Raw genomic sequence first — 18575 nt, forward strand, 5'->3', positions numbered from 1 at the left:
AATAACATTTGGTCTTAGACAAAGGCATAATTTTAAGATGTGTCCACGTATTAAGAGTTGATTTGCACATTGTTCTCTACATTTTACCAAAAATTATTTTTAAATAACTGGAATTAATTAGAATGTTTTCTCTTCTTCCTGACACTGCCTTTAGAAATCAGATAATTGATGAATTATGACATTGACAGAAAGCTGGCAAAAAGAATGAGTTGAAGTGGGCACATGAGTGTAAAATGGACAAAATTTGGGAAAAAAGATGAGTTCAATGACTTAAAGATCCCAAATTCCTTACCTGGGAACTATTTGTTTGATGTTATCATCTTAAGGATGAAGCAGATCAAGACCCAAATTTATTATCCTCTTAACAAATAGCATTTATCATTAATGAAATAATTTTTAAGTTTAACAAATAGTAAAATAGAATTCTAAACTGTATTAAGTGAAATATCTTCTTAATATGTTCATTGAGAATTGATTTAGCCTAATTCATCCAGCATCTTGAAACTTGAGCTATAAAAAAAAAATGCACAGTAGAAAACACAAGTTGCCTAGAAAGTAAAATTTTTCAAGTTTACAGCCAGTAAGTTATTTGACTTAGGAATGCTTATCTCCATCAAAAAAAGACTGTGCTAATGAAGTATGTTAATTGGTTAGATAATTGTTTTAATAGAACTTTTTATAACTTTGGAATATAAATAGTTAAAATAATTTATACTACTTAAATGATCATTTTGAATATATGCATTTGCTAGGAACTATGAAAAAAATGTTTTAAAAATCCCTTTAAATGCCTGGTGTTAAGTCCACATGTGAGCCAAGTCTTTTCTCCTTAACTCTGCCCTGGAGCAGGAGTGTTCCTAGTGGCTCTAGACCTGGTGTAAACACGGGTGTTTGAAGGAGCCACCCAGAGGAAAGGAATTAAAAGTGAAAAGGTATAACCTGAGGCTCCAACCTTGAGAAGGTGTTCCTGGCATAGTGCATGATGCTGCCGTAGTCATATCTCTCTCCAAGTGAGTTCACTTCTCCCGGCTCCATCTTCAGAAAGTTGTACTCTTGACCTAAAATCAGGTACAGACACCAACTCAGAAGCCTTTTAATACCTGAGGAGAGGACAGAGGAGCCCCCGAGCCCTCCACCTGCTCTGCTGAATGCCTGGCCGCTGTGCTGGCATTTTTATGTGATAACACCCTGGCAGGGGCAAAAGCCGGCCTCCAGGACCACTGCCTTCACTCGAATATTGGGCCGAATTTCATTAAGAAGTTAATTTCTTCAAAAAGATGGACTACCAAAAGCATGCATCTGTTTTCTATGGAAACTCTAAATTTCTCACTACATTTGCTTGACACATTATTGAGTGTTTCCAGTACTGTACACAATGATTCTAAATGTTACATTTTTACTGTTCCCACTTTCCTTGTATGACTACACGTGCCAAGACCAGCACAAAGTATCTTATCATTTGCTTTTGGTGCTTTATATAAAATATTGGGAAGTATCTTTAAAACTTTTAGCAGGTACACACAACTCTGAAGGCTTTAACTATGTGACGTTGTAACTTAAGAAAATCTGCCACAGAAAGTCCTCTACTTTCATTCAAAAACGAAACAAGGTTTTCTTTTTTATTTGATGAAAAACAGGTTCTACTTTGAGGGTAAAGAATGTAATTGTTGTTTTTTTCTCAAACCTTCTATTTCAGCTTCTGGACATCTTCATTTTTAATAGATTTCTCAACTGCCTGTTTGTATCTGCATTTTAATGTTATTCCTTGAAACTTGGGAAAAAAACACACTTTAAATATGGAGGCGTATGGTTTAGAAGCAGAGAATTTCATCTCACAGGGTTCAGGTTTCAGTGACTCAGTCTTCCCAATCTAAGCTGTCAAAGACAGCACAAGTCACCTCATTTCTATAACTTCAGAAGCTTTGGGACAACACAACACAGAGGTGGGCCTTTAGAATTCTACAGTCAACGTTGAAGTTCAAAATGGAACTATTTATTACACCATTCAGCTACTAGGACTTTATTCTGACATTGCTTATCAATGTAAAATGATCACATTAATGAAAGGCTTCCTAAAAGGCGAGAAGGAAATGGAGAACCGACACAGAGCACACTCTTTCCTACACGCTGTTAGGAAGGCCCGAGCACATATTTGAGCATGAACGATGAGGGAATCCGCCTGAAGATATAGAACCCAAGTCGAGGACTAAAGGGCTTAGCCCATCATTGAGTGAATTCACGCAATAAAAGATATTTAATTAGGTAAACAGCCAATATGGTAAAATATGTGCTCGGCAAAGCTCCAGTATAGCTATTATTCGTCGCAACCAGCCTCTGTAAATATCCTGCATTCTCAACTACTCACAGAAGCAATTGCTAAAACTCTTAACATCAGGAGGAATTGTACAAACATTGTAACATATCCCATTCTCAGATGAGATTTTCAAAAAGCTATGGACTTGGGTAAGCCTATTGAGCACTTATTAAAAGCAGAAGTTTTTATCCTCAATCATTTATTTATTTATTCCTCTTTTTATTCAGCCAGCATGCCCCAAAAACTCACTGTGATTTCAGGGGGTTGCTGAGCAAACAAACATTAAGACATGGTCTCGGAACTTGTGCAGGCTCTGTGTCTCTCACTCCCATTGTTAAATATGATAATTTAAGGGTGATTTTTATGTATGAATATAAAGATTTTTATTTACTACACTACTGGAATATCATTGTTAACTGTTTATCATTTATTTGCTCTGACAGACAATTTGGAAATAATAAAATAATTTTATAGGGGGAAAAAAGCTATGGACCTGATTTTAGATATGTTAATCCACATCTGATGAAACTTTCAACCTAAAGAAGGATAAGGGGACATGTTCTCAAACAAAGGGTCTGTAAAAATGTCTGAAAGTGGAGTGTGGTGATTTGGAGCTGTATGTACAATGCTCTCGAACTTCAGTCCATTCTACACATGCTCTTCAACCTTCTTGCAGTACTTGCTTTGCACGCTATCGAGTGTTTTCAGTAGTGTGCTGAAGGCCCTTGTGAGGAGCGGACTTCAGTTAAGACGTGGCCCCAACACAAACAGGAAGCGCTTCACCCCATTCCTGGAGTCTTTTCTAAGCAGAAGGAAATTCAGAGAGATGGAGAAAAAGCCATGAGCAGCAAGGCTGAGAGAGAAAGGAGAGGCGAGGGGCGGCACCAGGTGCACCACAGGCGACAGAGAAGCCCAGGGCAAAGGATCGCCAGCAGCCAGCCTCAGAACGTCAGCTTGGGAAGACAGCACGCCTTGATGATGCCTCCATTTGGGCTTTCTCTTAATTTCAAAACCATAAGCTGATAAATCCTCATTGCCTAAAGAAGCCCATCACATGGTATTTGCTTGGGCAGCCCAGGAAACTAAAACTTGGAATGTGAAGCAACCTCAGTAATGCATTTCATTGCATACACCTGAGCATTTAACAACACAGTGTTTTGTGCTAGTTAAAAAGAGCATGAATGTACATGCTTTTTCTTCTAAATAAAATAAAAGTAAACATATCATTACAGAAGGGAAGAGAGTTGGAGATACAGAGCATAAGGGGAACCTGCCCCTAATAATAAAAAATAATCTGAGCACACCTGTTGATGACATGCTCAAACATGGATTAAGATAATCCAATTCTGATATCAATTTGAATTTTGCTATTGTGGTCACTGGTTTTGTTTATAAATGCGAAGACTCATTCTGCCCTTATTAGATGTGCCCTCAAACAACTCTTGATCTTAACTTTCAAAGCTAGAGCGAGACGTTAATCTGTTGATGATCAATCTACAACCCTTTCATGCTACAAACACCGCACTGTCCAATTACTCAAGAAATCTCACCCAATCATCTGTTTCTATTGGTCTGAATGTTTAGTCAACCAGAGCATCACTACCTGTAATTTGCCTAGTACTTTAAGTATTATACATTTTTATACTATTTATATATTTTGCCTTGTTTTAGGCACATATCAATGTTGAACCAGGCTCCTATTTTTAAGAGTAAATACCATTTTTGAAAGTTACTTTCTGTATAAGTTTTTTTCCCTACATAGTGAAATATTTGGCAAATATAGAAAACTAAATATGCATGGTTAACAGCAAGCTGCTTCTCATTTCTCATTGATGGTTGAAATAATTTTCAGAAATATCTTTTCCTCTTTATCTCACTTCCAATGATATGAAGTGTAAGATGAAGCTTGCCAGCCATTTCAGCCACTAGAGTCGTCTACCTTGGTGAGTGTGCATTTCCTTCACTTCTCCTGCACATAAAATCCCACGGACTACTCTGTCATTCTTGAGATAATTTCTTCTTAGATCATATCTTCCTGATCTTTGGAGACGATCTTCTATCAAATGTTGCTTAAACATTGGTCTTTCCCACTTTCTATTTTCTTTTCCCTCCAACTTTTCCCAGGACAGTCAAATTCACTTCCCACTTTCTATTTTCTTTTCCCTCCAACTTTTCCCAGGACAGTCAAATTCACTATCAAATCCATCAGATTCCCCTTTCCTTTGCCTAATAAACATTCCCATGTGAATTATCCAAATGCTCCTCAAGTTCAGACATATGCTAAATGAGACTACTTTTCTCCCACTCAAAAATAAACTGCCTTGGGCGGTGCAGTGGTGGCTCAGTGCCAGAGTTCTTGCCTGCCATGCCCGAAACCCGGGTTTGGTTCCCGGTGCCTGCCCATGTAATTAAAAAAAACTGCCTTATACTTATTTTAATTTCATTTGATGGAACCACCATTCATTCTGTTGCTTAAAAATAACATACTGAAGATTTCCCCTCATATGCCAGTGATTTTCTTAAGATATTTTCAAGAATATACCTTTTTCTTCTTGACCTCTATTATCCTAAGCGGGGACACGGTTACCTCCCATAAGTTACAGATTTAGGTGGCAAGTAGGTTGTCCTGAATTCGGGTTTACCTTCCCCTTCACACCAACACACCCAGTTAATGATCCTGACAGCTGGCGGTTCTTTTTTTTATTTATTTAAATCTGACCTTGCTGTGCATATAATTTTTCAATCATTCCCCAGTAGCTGGAGGACAGAACCTAACATTTCTGACCTCATATAGAAGACCCACTATGATCTAACTTTCCTTGGTCACCATCACCTCTCTCCCACTAGTAACTTACATGCAGCCATAATGAACAGATAAAAATAATCTATCATTGTGGCTTGGATTATGATGTTCCTTCTGCCTAAAGTTTCCACCACTCTTTTGCCAGCTGGAACATTCCTACTTTACTTCTGCATTTCTGCTCCTTTGTGACATCTCTCTTGGCTCACAAGGCCCATTTAGTCACACCTTGCTTGGTCTCTGCAGTATTCTTAATTTAGAAATATTGTCACTTTTCTCTCTCACTTACCATTGGTGACTGTATACACATACCAAGACTAGGCTTTGAGAGCAGGGGTTGTATTTTTCATGACAGGCTCTTCATCATTTAATGGTGCCTCAACAAATAACTAAAACAAAATATGGGATAAGCAAATAAACAGGCCACCCGTTCATGGCAGGCCATTCTAAGGAATTCAATATTTCTAACTTAGAACTGGCATCAATAAGGAAATAAGGTAAATTTGTTCATGCTTAAAATTCAAACTACCTTCTAAGAAATTAAAAATGGATCAGCCTTTATGAGTTAAACAAACAAGTAAAAATATTTAAAGTGAGGCTATTATCACAATGCAACTGTCAGAGAAAGTTGTTTCTTAATTATAAATTATATGCTAATTATTGGAAACATTCTTAAGAATTTTTCTTTAGAACTTTAAGTTTAAGGAGAAAATCTCAAAGAAGCTATTTAGATTATCCTGGAAAATAACTTATTCCCCTGGAAATTTTTCCAGAAATTATCCTTAGTGTACAGCATGCTTCATGGGAAATCTTGTAGTCTTTTTAATTGCTACAACATAATTCTAGAATTATGTATGGAAAATGCTTAAATAAAAAAAGAAACTTTTAATAATATTGATATGTGGTTCAATAGCACACACCCAGGTATAGGAAACAGAAAAGGGATGTAGAGATAAAAACTGTCTTAAGAAAACAAGGAAGGCTAGGAGACACATAAAATCTTTCAATTTCCAGGAAAATGCAAAAGTATAAATCTAGCATGGATAATTTTTAATCAAGCAAAATGTTGATTCTACCATACCAAAAAATGGGTTTACAAATTTTAACGCCAAACAGTATAAATGCTACTCAAAGACAACAGTCAGCCTTTAAGCCCAGCACCTTCTGAAGAGTCTCACCTGGCTGGATGTTTTCTCTTATGATGGTTACGTGGTTATCTCGATCTGGTCTTGTGTGCTCGTGCCAAAAGCCTATGACGTGGCCCAACTCATGCACTACAATTCCAAATTTATCACAGTTCTTGCCAATAGAGATGGCCTGAGGTCCATTTCCTCGCCGACCTACATAGGAGCAGCATCTGCAGTAAAGTAGAAAGCGGAGACACTGCTGGGAGCCGAGATGCTGGGTGAAGTTCCACCTGCTGAAACTTCTGTCAAGGATGTGGTAAGAGTGCAGCTCAGCCCCTCAGGGACGGAACGCGCTCACACTCGCACGTCTGCCTGTGCTGCTGTGAAGTCGTGCGCCCTCCTGAAAACATCCCCTTCTTTTAACCCACTCTTGCGAGTGCAGACCACGGGTGGGTGGGACCGTTCTACCAGGTTCTCAGTTGAGTCTCAGCGCTCTTACTGGAGTCCCTTCTTTAAGAGGAGAGCAGAGAGAGAAGACACAGAAAACAGGGGCAGAGAAGCCAGGACAGAAGGACATGACCCAGCTCAGAAAGCAGACCACCAACGAGCAGCCAGAGGCCAAAGCTGCGAAACCCGGGAGCAGGGAAAGCCAGGGAGCTGGGGGCCGCAGGGGCTGGGCTGCAGGGGGAAAGCAAAATCCTATGGATGCCCTAATTTGGACACTTCCCATGGCCTCAGAACTGTAACCTTCCAAGTTAGTAAATCCCCATTGTAAAAGCCAACCTATTTCTGATACATTTCGTCAGCTTTAGCAAACTGAAACATATACTTAATATCTGGGATCTTGGTAAATAATGCTGAGCAAAATTTCCAAAATGGCCACTTCAAGTGCTTTATGGTTATCCATTTATTAGAAACTATGCCTTAAGTTATTGTAGAAATATTCAGAAGATAAATCATAAAAAATAATTATAAAGATGATTCATGCACTGTTATAATGAAAGACAGAGGTAAATTCAAGAATTCACAATTATTTCATACATAAGCAATGGAAATTACTTAGGTCACGGTTTTGTCAGAAGGTTAATCTGGTAGTAATCCAATACCATTTCAGTATTAAATAGAAAACAAGGAGAACATATTCTTCCCCTTTGAGAAAAACAGAAACAAACTTTATTTATAAAAGATGCAGATTAATCAAAAAGGAATTAGTTTCCCTACTCATGGGAATTTTTTTAAGTAGAACAATTTAAAAAATCAATTGAGAAAAAAATTATATATATATATATATATTAATACATGGGCAGGCATCGGGAACTGAACCCGGGTCTCTGGCATGGCAGACAAGAACTCTGCCACTGAGCCACCATGGCCCACCCGAGGAAAAATACTTTTAAAAAGTGAATGACATACAGGCTCAGTGGCAGAGCTCTTGCCTGCCATGCCGGAGACCCAGGTTCAGTTCCCAGTGCCCGCCCATGCCAAAAAAAAAAAAAGTGAATGACATAAAGTTAGTGTTTAACTGGTGAAGTAAAATTCTTTGAATTAATTAAGTTCAAAGAATTTTTAGATTTATACCAAATGGTCAGGCTATTATTTGAGTCTCAAAGAATCTATTCTATTTTATCATCTCAAAGAATTTCCTGAATTACCAGATGATTGGAATGGAACATAAAACATACAGGAATAACTTTCTGAAAATTTTACTCTATATGTTGATATTTATATATATACAATGATAGATTTCCTCAGAAGTTCCATTTATTCACTGTGGGTGTACGTGTGTGTGTACGAGAGAGAGAGAGAGAATGCACACAGCTGGGAGCAAGAATGCTGGTGCACTAAATATAAGTTTTAAATGGTATAATTTTGCATGCAGTAGCTACAACTAGAAATATAACTAAAATTATAACTAAAATGTCATTACTAAGAATTTTAAGTAAAATAGCTTCTCTACAAGACCTCCCTACTAAACAGCAATTAAAGGCACTAAATAATTCCTAGTGAATGGTTGGAAATCATGGTGCACAACACACTACCAAACTCCTTTCCTAATTTATTAAATTAAAAGAGAAAGTTGCCAAAATTAACCATACAAATGCATAAAATGAACTTCACTATTTCCATTTCTAGGAAAAGTAGATTTGACAATCTTTGTGATTGTCCAATACACAAATCTTTGCCCCCAACTCCCTTTCCTCAAATTGGGTATTCTGTAGACTTTTAACTTCTAAACTACCAGTCAGGTGAATTCAATGAGTACTCATCATCTATGAATCTATTTTAAAAGTCAGTTAAGCTTAATAAATCAATAATAGAAAGAGGAGAGAAGTAACTGGAAGGGGCAAAACTGAGTGAGTGGTGTGTTTGGCCCCAATGTAGTTTTTTTTTAATAGCGGGGTTTTTTGTTGTTGTTGTTTGTTGTTTTGTTTTGTTTTGTTTGCGTGGTCAGGCACCGGGAAACAATACTATGTTTTAATTTGGACACAGTTCTTTTGTCACAAACCAAATACTAAATACAGTATTGCATGTAGAAAAACACAGAATTTGCAAACATTGCATAGATGTAAGCTGAAAAACTTGCTACCTTCAAGCAGTGGCAGGAAAGTTGAAATGTTGATAATTATTTAGCAACTACATTATCAGCAGAGTCATTCTTGCTAGTTATATTCATAGAAGAAAGGACTTTGGAAATCAGAACCCAAGAAACAATCAAACAACGCGGTCAGGGCCTTTAATCAATAACATCTTTCCTTGCGTACTTCCACCACAGCAGTTCCCCACACATGAGGGTTTCACAGTACAATGGAAGGGTCCATTTTACACTGTCGCGTTCATAGACCTATTATTTTACAACACTCTTAAAAAGAGGAAAAGCACGTTTGATAACCTGACTAATCTAACAGTCTTGGGGACAAAAGAAAGCTAGATATATCCATGTGGGAAATAACTGAGCATACGGATTACGTTGGGTGTGGAGTGACTGGGTGACATTTGCAATTCATAAAAATGTGGTGTATACATGCCTAGATTTTATCTTAGTTTTTAATGTCACCCAGGTTTGATACCTTCTTTTTTTCATCAAGGGCTTTTGAATTTTTGTCTTACCTTTTCACCTGCTTCCAATTACGTAGGTTAATTACCATAAGGAGTGTCATTTTCTATCCATCCACACCCATTCCCTTAGTGATCTCACCTTACTCCGTTCCTTAAATACCATTTTTATGCCTGTGAGGCATATTCCCCCACCAGCAGTATGCCCACCCGCCCACTCCTTCTTCACTGCTGCACCTGGATGAGTAAAAGGTGTCTTTATCTGCTGTGCCCCCAATTTTCCTCTGCAGGACCGCTGCTCCCCTACACTGACCTTGTCTGTGACCACTCTTCTCTGCAGTCATTCCTGGACCTTTCTTTCTCTCCCAGCAGCAAATCCCACGGGTTCTGCTTTATCCACCCAAATCATCTTCTCCCGCCTGCATCGCTGACCTCCCGGCCCCGGCGGCCCGTCTCGCTGGTTCGGGGCCATCCCGGGACCCCCCCGCCCTAGAACTCTCAGGTGACCAGAAGCGTCCCAGGCAGTGACCGCACCTGCGCTCCTCCGGGCGCGGCTCCGCAGCGTTTTGTCCCCGTCTAATCCACCCACCGTCCCTGGAGGTGGCCACTGCCCCCAGCCCTGGCGCGTGGCCGTGTCTGGACATGTCGTGGGGGGCCCGCTGTGTCCTTTCTGAGAGCGTCCTGAAGAGAACCCACGAGACCCCAGGGCCCGAAGGCTGGAGCCCCGACGCGGCCCCTGCAGGATGAAGACCTGATGTCCGCACCTCAGCGCACGCGGTCCGGCGCACCGCCCCCGCCGCTGCCCTCCCTCTGGCCACGCTTGAGTGACAGACCTGCTGGGCTCGTCCCGTCCAGCCACCCGCCAGGAGAGCCGCCTGCTTGTTTTCCTCACCGCTCTGTGCACAGATGCCCCCTCCCTCTCATATATTTGAAATTCTGATTTCCGAAGTTATAGCCCATTACTAAATTACATATTTCACTTAAATTTATGTATTATTATTATTTTTTTTACTTTCTGCCTCCTCACCTTAGAATGAAAGCTCTTTGTAGGAAAGAGACGCATTTGGTGTTTTCACTTCTGCATCTCAGTTACTAGAATGCAGCCTGGCAGAGACTGGAGAGAGTACATATTTGCAGAAAGAATAGGCTCCGCTCTGCTAGCTGTGTCTACAAGCACAGGTGTGTCTACAGATGCAGCAGGTGTGTCTACAGGTGCAGGTGTGTCTGCAGGTGCAGGTGTGTCTACAAGCACAGGTGTGTCTACAGGCTCAGGTGTGTCTACAGATGCAGGTGTGTCTGCAGGCGCAGGTGTGTCTACAGGCTCAGGTGTTTCTGCAGGCACAGGTGTGTCTACAAGCACAGGTGTGTCTAAGATGCAGGGGTGTCTACAGGGGCAGGTGTGTCTATAAGTACAGGTGTGTCTAAGATGCAGGTGTGTCTACAGTTGGAGGTGTGTCTACAGCTGCAGGTGTGTCTGCAGGTGCAGGTATGTCTGCAGGCGCAGGTGTGTCTGCTGGTGCAGGTGTGTCTACAAGCACAGGTTTGTCTAAGATGCAGGTGTGTCTACAGGCTCAGGTGTGTCTACAGGCTCAGGTGTGTCTACAGATGCAGGTGTGTCTACAGATGCAGGTGTGTCTGCAGGCGCAGGTGTGTCTACAGGTTCAGGTGTGTCTTCAGGCACAGGTGTGTCTACAGGCTCAGGTGTGTCTACAGATGCAGGTGTGTCTGCAGGTGCAGGTGTGTCTACAGGTGCGACACAGGCAGGGGCCGATGCTGGCGGTACAGCCCCGATGCGATGCTCCCAGCCTGGCTCTCCAGTGAGTGCGTGGACAAACCACTACCTCTGACACCTGAGCTGGTCTCTGGGTTTTGTAAACAAACCTCCTGGCTGACTGCAACTGCCCTGCAGGGAGTAAACACCTTATGTTCAACTTCATATTCCCAAAACTTAGTACAGTGACACAAATGAGTATCCAGGAATCATAGGATGAATAAGTGGCCAGTACTGCAATCTAAATAACCAAATAAACCAGACTGGAATACAATTTTAAAAATCTACAAAATAGTACAATGAGTTAACTCTGAGTTGTTCATTTGGTTGACAATTGTTACAGTGTAAAAGAAATCAGCCATCCTCTAAAATTTTTAAATGTTGCCAATTATAAGGGCTATTCATTGAGAAATAGGTATAGCTTAGTTCAAATCTTTTATGAGGAGGAGATTTTAAAGAATATGTTCTGGGTGGGCCATGGTGGCTCAGTGGCAGAGCTGCCATGCTGGAGACCGGGTTCGGTTTCCAGTGTCTGCCCCAAAAAAATCTGCCCCATTAAAGATGGATCAGAAATATTACATGCCCAGAAATGTGTTCAGAGACAAGTAAATGTAAATTTAGATGTACAAATAATAAATGGACAGTTATGGTATAATTGAGGAACAGAAATTTGCTTGAGCTAAATGACAAAGTATTTCGACCTCTACCTTTGCTTGATTTATTTTCCCATCTAGCAAAAGACCTAATACGGAGTAGGTGCCCAAAACATTTATCGAATAAAAGTTGACTGTGTCAGAATAAAGTGGGAAAGCAATATTCTAATGATAAAGACAGCTCAATATTCAGCAGTCATTTCTATAAATAATAAGACTATTTTAGCAATTTTTTTTAATTTTAAAAGAGTCACAGGTTGCCTGACTCAGTAGGTACACTAAATCAAAGTGACAACAGTGATATTAAATAGTATCTATCAGATTAGAGCCAGAAATAAAACTGACACATGTTGTCAATATCAACAGCACCACACCTTGAAGTCTCTCTAAACTCAAAGGCGATTTCCACGAGACAATGTAGAATGCGGCACACTATGTCCCAGCTCTTACGAGATAAAAGAGCCCCATACAGAAGTCGAGAGCTCAACGGCGTCTCATTCTCGTTGGACCTCAGAGTCCTGCATACCAGCACCCATGAAGCTCGCTAATGATTTAAACGGATTCTGTTTCTGAAATGGCAGAGCGGCCTTATCAAAGCAGAGCAAGAACCCCCATGGAGACGAAAAAGCAGTTTCATAAAATTGTGGACAAAACAGCAATTTTCATATTAAATTTTAAAGTCACAAAATGATTGGCAGGTCAATGATTAATTTTTATAGAAAGTATCATCCTTCCTAATACTGAAAAATGAATGCAGGACAAACTTCTAAAAGTAGGATGAGAACCAAGACAAATTACCAGAGTGTGCCATTACTACTATGATATTGCAAGTTATATAGTAAAGACTCCTGCCTTTTCATATAAAGTCATACTTATTATAAATACACTCAGGATGGCCACACAGGTTAAAGGTTATTTGTACAAGTCACAATTGCAGATGCACATCTCTAAAATAGTGGCACTACATGTTCTCCAATACCCTTTAAAAAGCATAATCCTTTTATTTTGGATTAATTATAGTATACCTAGATGATGTGCTAAAGTACCCACATATATGTTCTTGGTCACCGACATTTCAAGCAGGGTGCTGGGTGCCACGAGGGACACAGAGATAAAGTGCCAGCTCTCATGATCGATGAAGACAGACCTTTGAACAACTGTGGCAATGGAACTATTAGAGCAGTCGGTAAAGCAAAATATTGCTGTGGGATGCTCAGCATGGCTCAGCATGAGAGTTGTGAATTATTTCAAATGATGGAGAAAGATAAATGTGTTCCAAGCAGCTAAATTATCACAGGCAATAACATGAAGGCATGCTAATGAATGAAGAGGTTTAACTGGGCAGAAAAAATCAAATGAAATAGGAAACTTTGAAAAGAGTCAAGTAAATACAAGAAAAGGAATATAAATATGGGCTTGTGGCAAAGAAAAGTCAAACTGTAAACTAATAAGTGAGCAGTGCTTTGACCATTTCTATTTTACAAAACTGAAGAGGTGGGAAAGAGGAAAGATGTACTGATCTGACTATGTTATATACTTAGAAATATATAAGCTGAATTGAAACGATCCTATCAGATATCCAGAAGGAAGGAAGGACAGACTGCATTTTTACCTGGTAAATATTAAATAGATGTAAAGAATAGAAGGTAGAGCTATTTCATATGTAAACAGAACTAATACAACCAAAATTAAGAGTAATTTAGAATAAAGCTTTGTTTGAATAGTCATAAATAAACAAATATGGAATAATTTTGAAAAATCTAGAAAGGTAATAATAGATAATTTTCCTTTCTTTCAGATAGGCCTAAAAGTAAAATACATTGCTTCTTAAAAAGTGACTTATATGCTCCAGGGAAATATTTACCTAGTGAAATAAACAAGGATCTAGGTAATTTCCCAAAAAAAAACTAGGCATGAGGGTAAGAGCTACTTCCTTACATAAAAAATTAAGCGCTTATTTTGATTGCCCGATATGAACTATACAACAGCATATTCAAATGGCTCTAGCTCATTAAAGTAAGTTCTTTTAACCAAAAAATTTCAGTGAATAAATGGAAACGGGATGAGAGAAGGGGACTGGAAAGTCACCATGTGCAGGGGCCATCCAAGACGGTCAGGAGGGGCTGGTGAGGACTTCATTAATGCACGGCCTGGCCCCCCGCTGGCCCCTGCTGGCGTCAGGACAAGTGGGTGGCTCAACTCCGGGGCATCCCGACACCGGGCAGTGTAAAACTAACAGTACACCCTATGCTGTCTTCTTGGCAAAACATTCAAATAAAATTTAATAAAATCTCTAGATACGAATTCCAGTGTATTCAAAAGACAGGAGTGTGAGGAAGACACGAAATGAATGGCAAGGAAGAAGACAGATGAATCCAAATACAGGGAAGCCTTTAGAATTGATCCTTTCCCAGATCAAGGGCTCAGGAAAAAAGGTATTTGGAGGGAGGAGTGAGAAAAGAAGTGTCGCAAGATAGAAGAAACTTTAGAGACATAAAAATCAAATGGCACTGATGGAGCTTATTTGGATGCTGATTATGCAAATCCACTGTCAAAAGACATTTTGAGGTAACTGGGGAACATGTATATGGACTTGACATTTGATGATATTAAGTAATATTTTTAATTTTGAATTGCTATGACGATTCCATGGTTATATAAAAATGGTCTTGCCTTTTAGAGAAACATGATAAAATATTTGATACTGAAATTATTTGATGGCAAATACTTGTTTTAAAACAATACAGTAACTACTACAACAACAAAGAAAAGTTTTTAAAAAGGAAGGGAAGGAGACAAAAATGTGGAAAAAAGCGAGTATACTAAAAAATGGATCATTGCTGAATGTGACGGATACATACAGTGGGCTTTGCGTAAGTTTGAGCCTTTCACAGTGAAATCAGGAGCACTGTTGAGAGAACTGCTCCTGCTGTGTCGTGGCCGGGTTATGGGATTTGTGGAGAGACATGGCAGGAGAAGAACTGAAAATGGAAGCTGTGACCAGTTTGTGACATACCTAAAATGCGGTATCAAGGAATTTGGAATTTATTCTCAAGCCAGCATGTCTGAAAATAATTTGTTCTTCCCTTGGGGAGAGGGGGAGTAATGTTTAAACACGTTTTAAAACCCTGCATTTCGGATTCCTTTTCAAATGGTTAGGGGTTATAAATGCTCATTAGCATCTGCTGTAAAAACGCCTATGGAAATTCAACACCGTGCTTTGTCAACTTACAGAAACTTTTTTGGGGGGAGTAATTTTGTGCCATTCTTTAGGAAGGAAATCTAGAAAACACAGCAGTGGAGGAAACACTAAAAGCAGTTTAAAAACGGTATCTTGCTCTAGCCGGTGATTTAGGAAACACTGCAGTGGCTGTGGAGCCGCAGGGGACAGGGCGGAGGGAGTCGGTGAGACGGCGATGAGCCTGGATGGGGCCCAGGGATGCACCCCACGGAGCTCGGGGGGCGGACAGCAGTCACCCCTCTACTGCCCTGCGGTTCCTAGCCTGGTAAAATTAGACGAGGCGGGTGCCACAGTCAGAACACACGAGAAGGTAGCTGAGACGTGGAGGAATAGACTTGGGAAGAGGCATGAAAGTCTTTTCTTAAGTAGAATTCAGACCTTCTTATGGGCAAAATGCTAAGCAAAGATCAGGAAATGAGTGGCAGTTATGGACTGGGAAACGCTCATCGCTTTCCCCCTTCTGAACTTGAGCCGTTGCCTGGTTCTACTTACCCACAAGGTCTGTACGTGAATACAATGTAACTCTCTTCATCGCTCCTTTCAATGAACGTCACGCACGTGTGCTTCTCCCAGTGCCTCATGGCCTGCTTGAACATGGCTCGCTGGCTGCCTGGAGAAGTGCATGAACTTAGTCACACGAGGAGGAGGGGCTCCTGCGGGCCGCTGCTGCCCAGCCCCTGCAGAGGGCCGCCACGATGGCCAGCCCGGGAACGCCAGCTCCAGCGCGGGAGGAGCCCTGCTGAGACTGGCCACTCATCTTATCCCAGCAGCCTAAGGCCCGCTATCTCCACAGGTGCGCATGCACAGAGCTCCATGGACATGCCCTGCATGCGTCCTGCATGCTCCCCAGTGGCTGAAGGGGGCGGCTCCCAGGTTTAATGCGCATGTTTGAAACACAGTGTCAAACCCAGAACAATACTTTAAACTCGTAGAGCACAAGATTAAATCTATTTTTCCATTTCAAAGTTAACCCAGACTTTGTTCATAGAGAATTTTTCAAGCATGCTTTAATACTACCGCGTTTTCTGCGTTGGTTCTCCGAACAGACGCGCCCTGGCCGGGCCCGGCAGCCACCGTCTGCGCGCAGACACCTGGGCGCGTCTTACCTGTGAAGTTGCCTCCGATGACATAAGGAATTGCGCCTCCAGGCCACACTCTTTCCGTCCTCGATGTCGCGGCTCTGGGCGTTCGATTTTTCTCATTCTGCCCTGAGAATTCTGGAGGTACTTTTCCCTTAACTGTGTTATTTTGCTCCAAGTCTGCAACGACATTTAAACTATTCTGTGACGAGAAGTCCTCGGTCAAGGAAACGTTTACTTCTTAAAGGTCAAAATTTGAAATGTCTTATTTACATATTTTTATAGCTATGCCTAAACTCAAAATACACTAAACACAGATTTCACTCATATTACAAACTTGAAAAAGCATTAAAATAACGAAGTCCCTGATGTCAAAAAACTACTTCTTGATGGTCTCTGAGTGTATTTCAATCGCTTCTGTACAGTAGCCACAGAAGTCAGAGCACAGGCAGAGCACAACAAAAGTTTTCTATGTATTCTTATTAGGCACAAGTGGATAGAACAGGTATAATTTAATAAAGTCACATGATAATCAAAAATCTTTTTACTCCTGCTAAATTTCTAATCCTTTAATTCAAGATTGGCCTTCTGTAGTCCAGCCTGAAATTATGAATATTGCATTGTACAGATATGCAGAGAAATATTATAAAACTGATATTATACCTGACATCTAAGACAAGTCAAAAATGTTTAAACTATTTTTAAATCTAATGATCCAGTTAGACAACTTACTTTAGGCAGAATTTATTTCAAAACTAACAGCCATGTTAGTTTCTCATTTTTAAAAAACTGATATAACTCCATAGTTGATGAAAATACTTCATTGAGATATCAAATTAACCTGAATTAGAAATCAACAGTGAAATAACACTTTATCTTAATAGGAGGAGCTTAAAATAAGGTAAAATACATTTCTATTTTCCCAGATTGAGTTCTAAAACACATGAAATATGAGCTAACAAAATTAAAATTAATAAAGGACTCTTTTTCAGAGAGTACATCATTTACAAACTCTTTATCATCATGTACTGATTTTAATAAACTGAGCGGCTATGAGCATAATATTTACTGTACATCAAGTCAAATATCTGTAACTTTAAACATGATATACCAGAGCCAATTCTTCTTATCCTCTCAATTAGTTGGTAGAGAACCCCTCGTTTCTTTGACATACCATGGTCTCCAAATCCACCTTAAAGAACAAAAGAAAATAATTAATTTCCTTCAAATATCTTATAAATAAACTGTAGGTTATTTCTCTTAGGAAGTTACTATGCTTTTTATGTGATCTTAGAGTGTTGGAGTTATGAATATACCTGAGTCTTTGGAGAGGGTAAAAAATTCCACAACAAATTTGGGTAACTAAAAATATATATATATACATATATATAAAAATACATATTTTTTTTTGTTTTAAAGCTTGGGGGTGGTGCCACAGTGGCTCAGAGGCAGAGTTCTCGCTTGCCATGCCAGAGACCCGGTTCAGTTCCCAATGCCCATTCAAAAAAAAAGCCTGGGTTACAGGGAGACCCGGAGAGCATCTAACATGACTTTATTTGGACATTGTGACAACTGAGTCATTGATTACTAATTTGAAATATTTTTCTTCACTGTGACCTTAATATCATATGGTGTTGTATAGAATGACAGCAAGATATTCTGGACTGCTGACTGCGTTCCAGCTATTTCCCCAATGCAGACTGAATATTTCAGACCCCAAATTAGCAAATGAAAACCAAAAAATAAAATTAGAAGAGTAATATGTAGTACAAGTTTTGTTCCAATGTATCAATCAATCTTGAAATATTTTGAAAGCATATCAAATTTTACATTATATCCCACTAAATATTGAAAATTAATTTCTGTAATTCATAAAAACCTATAATACATAATTAGAAAAAAATCACAAACAAGGTAAGAGGCGTAAAGAATTTTATAGCTCAAACTAAGAAAAGAGTACAGTAGTAAGGGTTTATGTGTCCTCACAATTTTACCACTGAAGACCAGAACAGGTGGGTTCCTGTCGTGATTCAGAGCAGAGCATGCGGCTAACACGCACGTCTCCTGATTCTCATCCGCAGGGTTTAATAAAATTCCGCTTCCGATTTTGTTCCCTGTTTTTCCTCTTCTCCTTGAATTGTTAATCATAAGATAACGTGGGACCACGCGCGGCCGCGCCTCGGGGCGCCAACCTCAGCACAGGAGAACCTGAGACGCCCAGAAGCCACGGAGGCATTGAACGCTCTCCTCCCAGGAGCTTCTTTTCTCGTCTCTTTGAAATCAATACTGAAGCAATTAATTAGATTGAAGCTGATAAGAAAAAGAGCTATAAAAACCACGGCCACACAAGCCTCTTAAAGGGAAGAGCAAATTAATCCTTATAAGGCAAATAAGCCAGAGTGCTTGTTCCCTGGCTGATAATCTGTTAATTATTTGCATTACATGGTCACATTTTACTGTTCTCCTTGAGAACAATTTGTGAAATTCTTTCATTGAACATTTTAGAAAGATGAGGTAATACTTAAATGCATTCATT

General features: G+C 39.9%; 1 protein-coding gene across 1 annotated transcript in view; it reads right to left on the reverse strand.

Moving 5' to 3' along the window:
* Positions 1 to 18575, reverse strand: part of TLL1 (tolloid like 1) — a 120604-nt gene that overhangs the window by 99468 nt on the left and 2561 nt on the right. Inside the window, exons 2-6 of the mRNA XM_077144152.1 lie at positions 17151 to 17231; positions 16067 to 16219; positions 15453 to 15570; positions 6293 to 6471; positions 953 to 1058 (exon numbers count right to left, since the gene is read on the reverse strand). Coding sequence (XP_077000267.1) covers positions 953 to 1058; positions 6293 to 6471; positions 15453 to 15570; positions 16067 to 16219; positions 17151 to 17211 — 617 coding nt within the window. The 5' untranslated portion in view covers positions 17212 to 17231. The remainder of the gene's footprint in view (positions 1 to 952; positions 1059 to 6292; positions 6472 to 15452; positions 15571 to 16066; positions 16220 to 17150; positions 17232 to 18575) is intronic.

The sequence above is a fragment of the Tamandua tetradactyla genome, chromosome 26 (assembly GCF_023851605.1).
Source record: "Tamandua tetradactyla isolate mTamTet1 chromosome 26, mTamTet1.pri, whole genome shotgun sequence".
In the NCBI taxonomy this organism is placed as follows: Eukaryota; Metazoa; Chordata; class Mammalia; order Pilosa; family Myrmecophagidae; genus Tamandua; species Tamandua tetradactyla.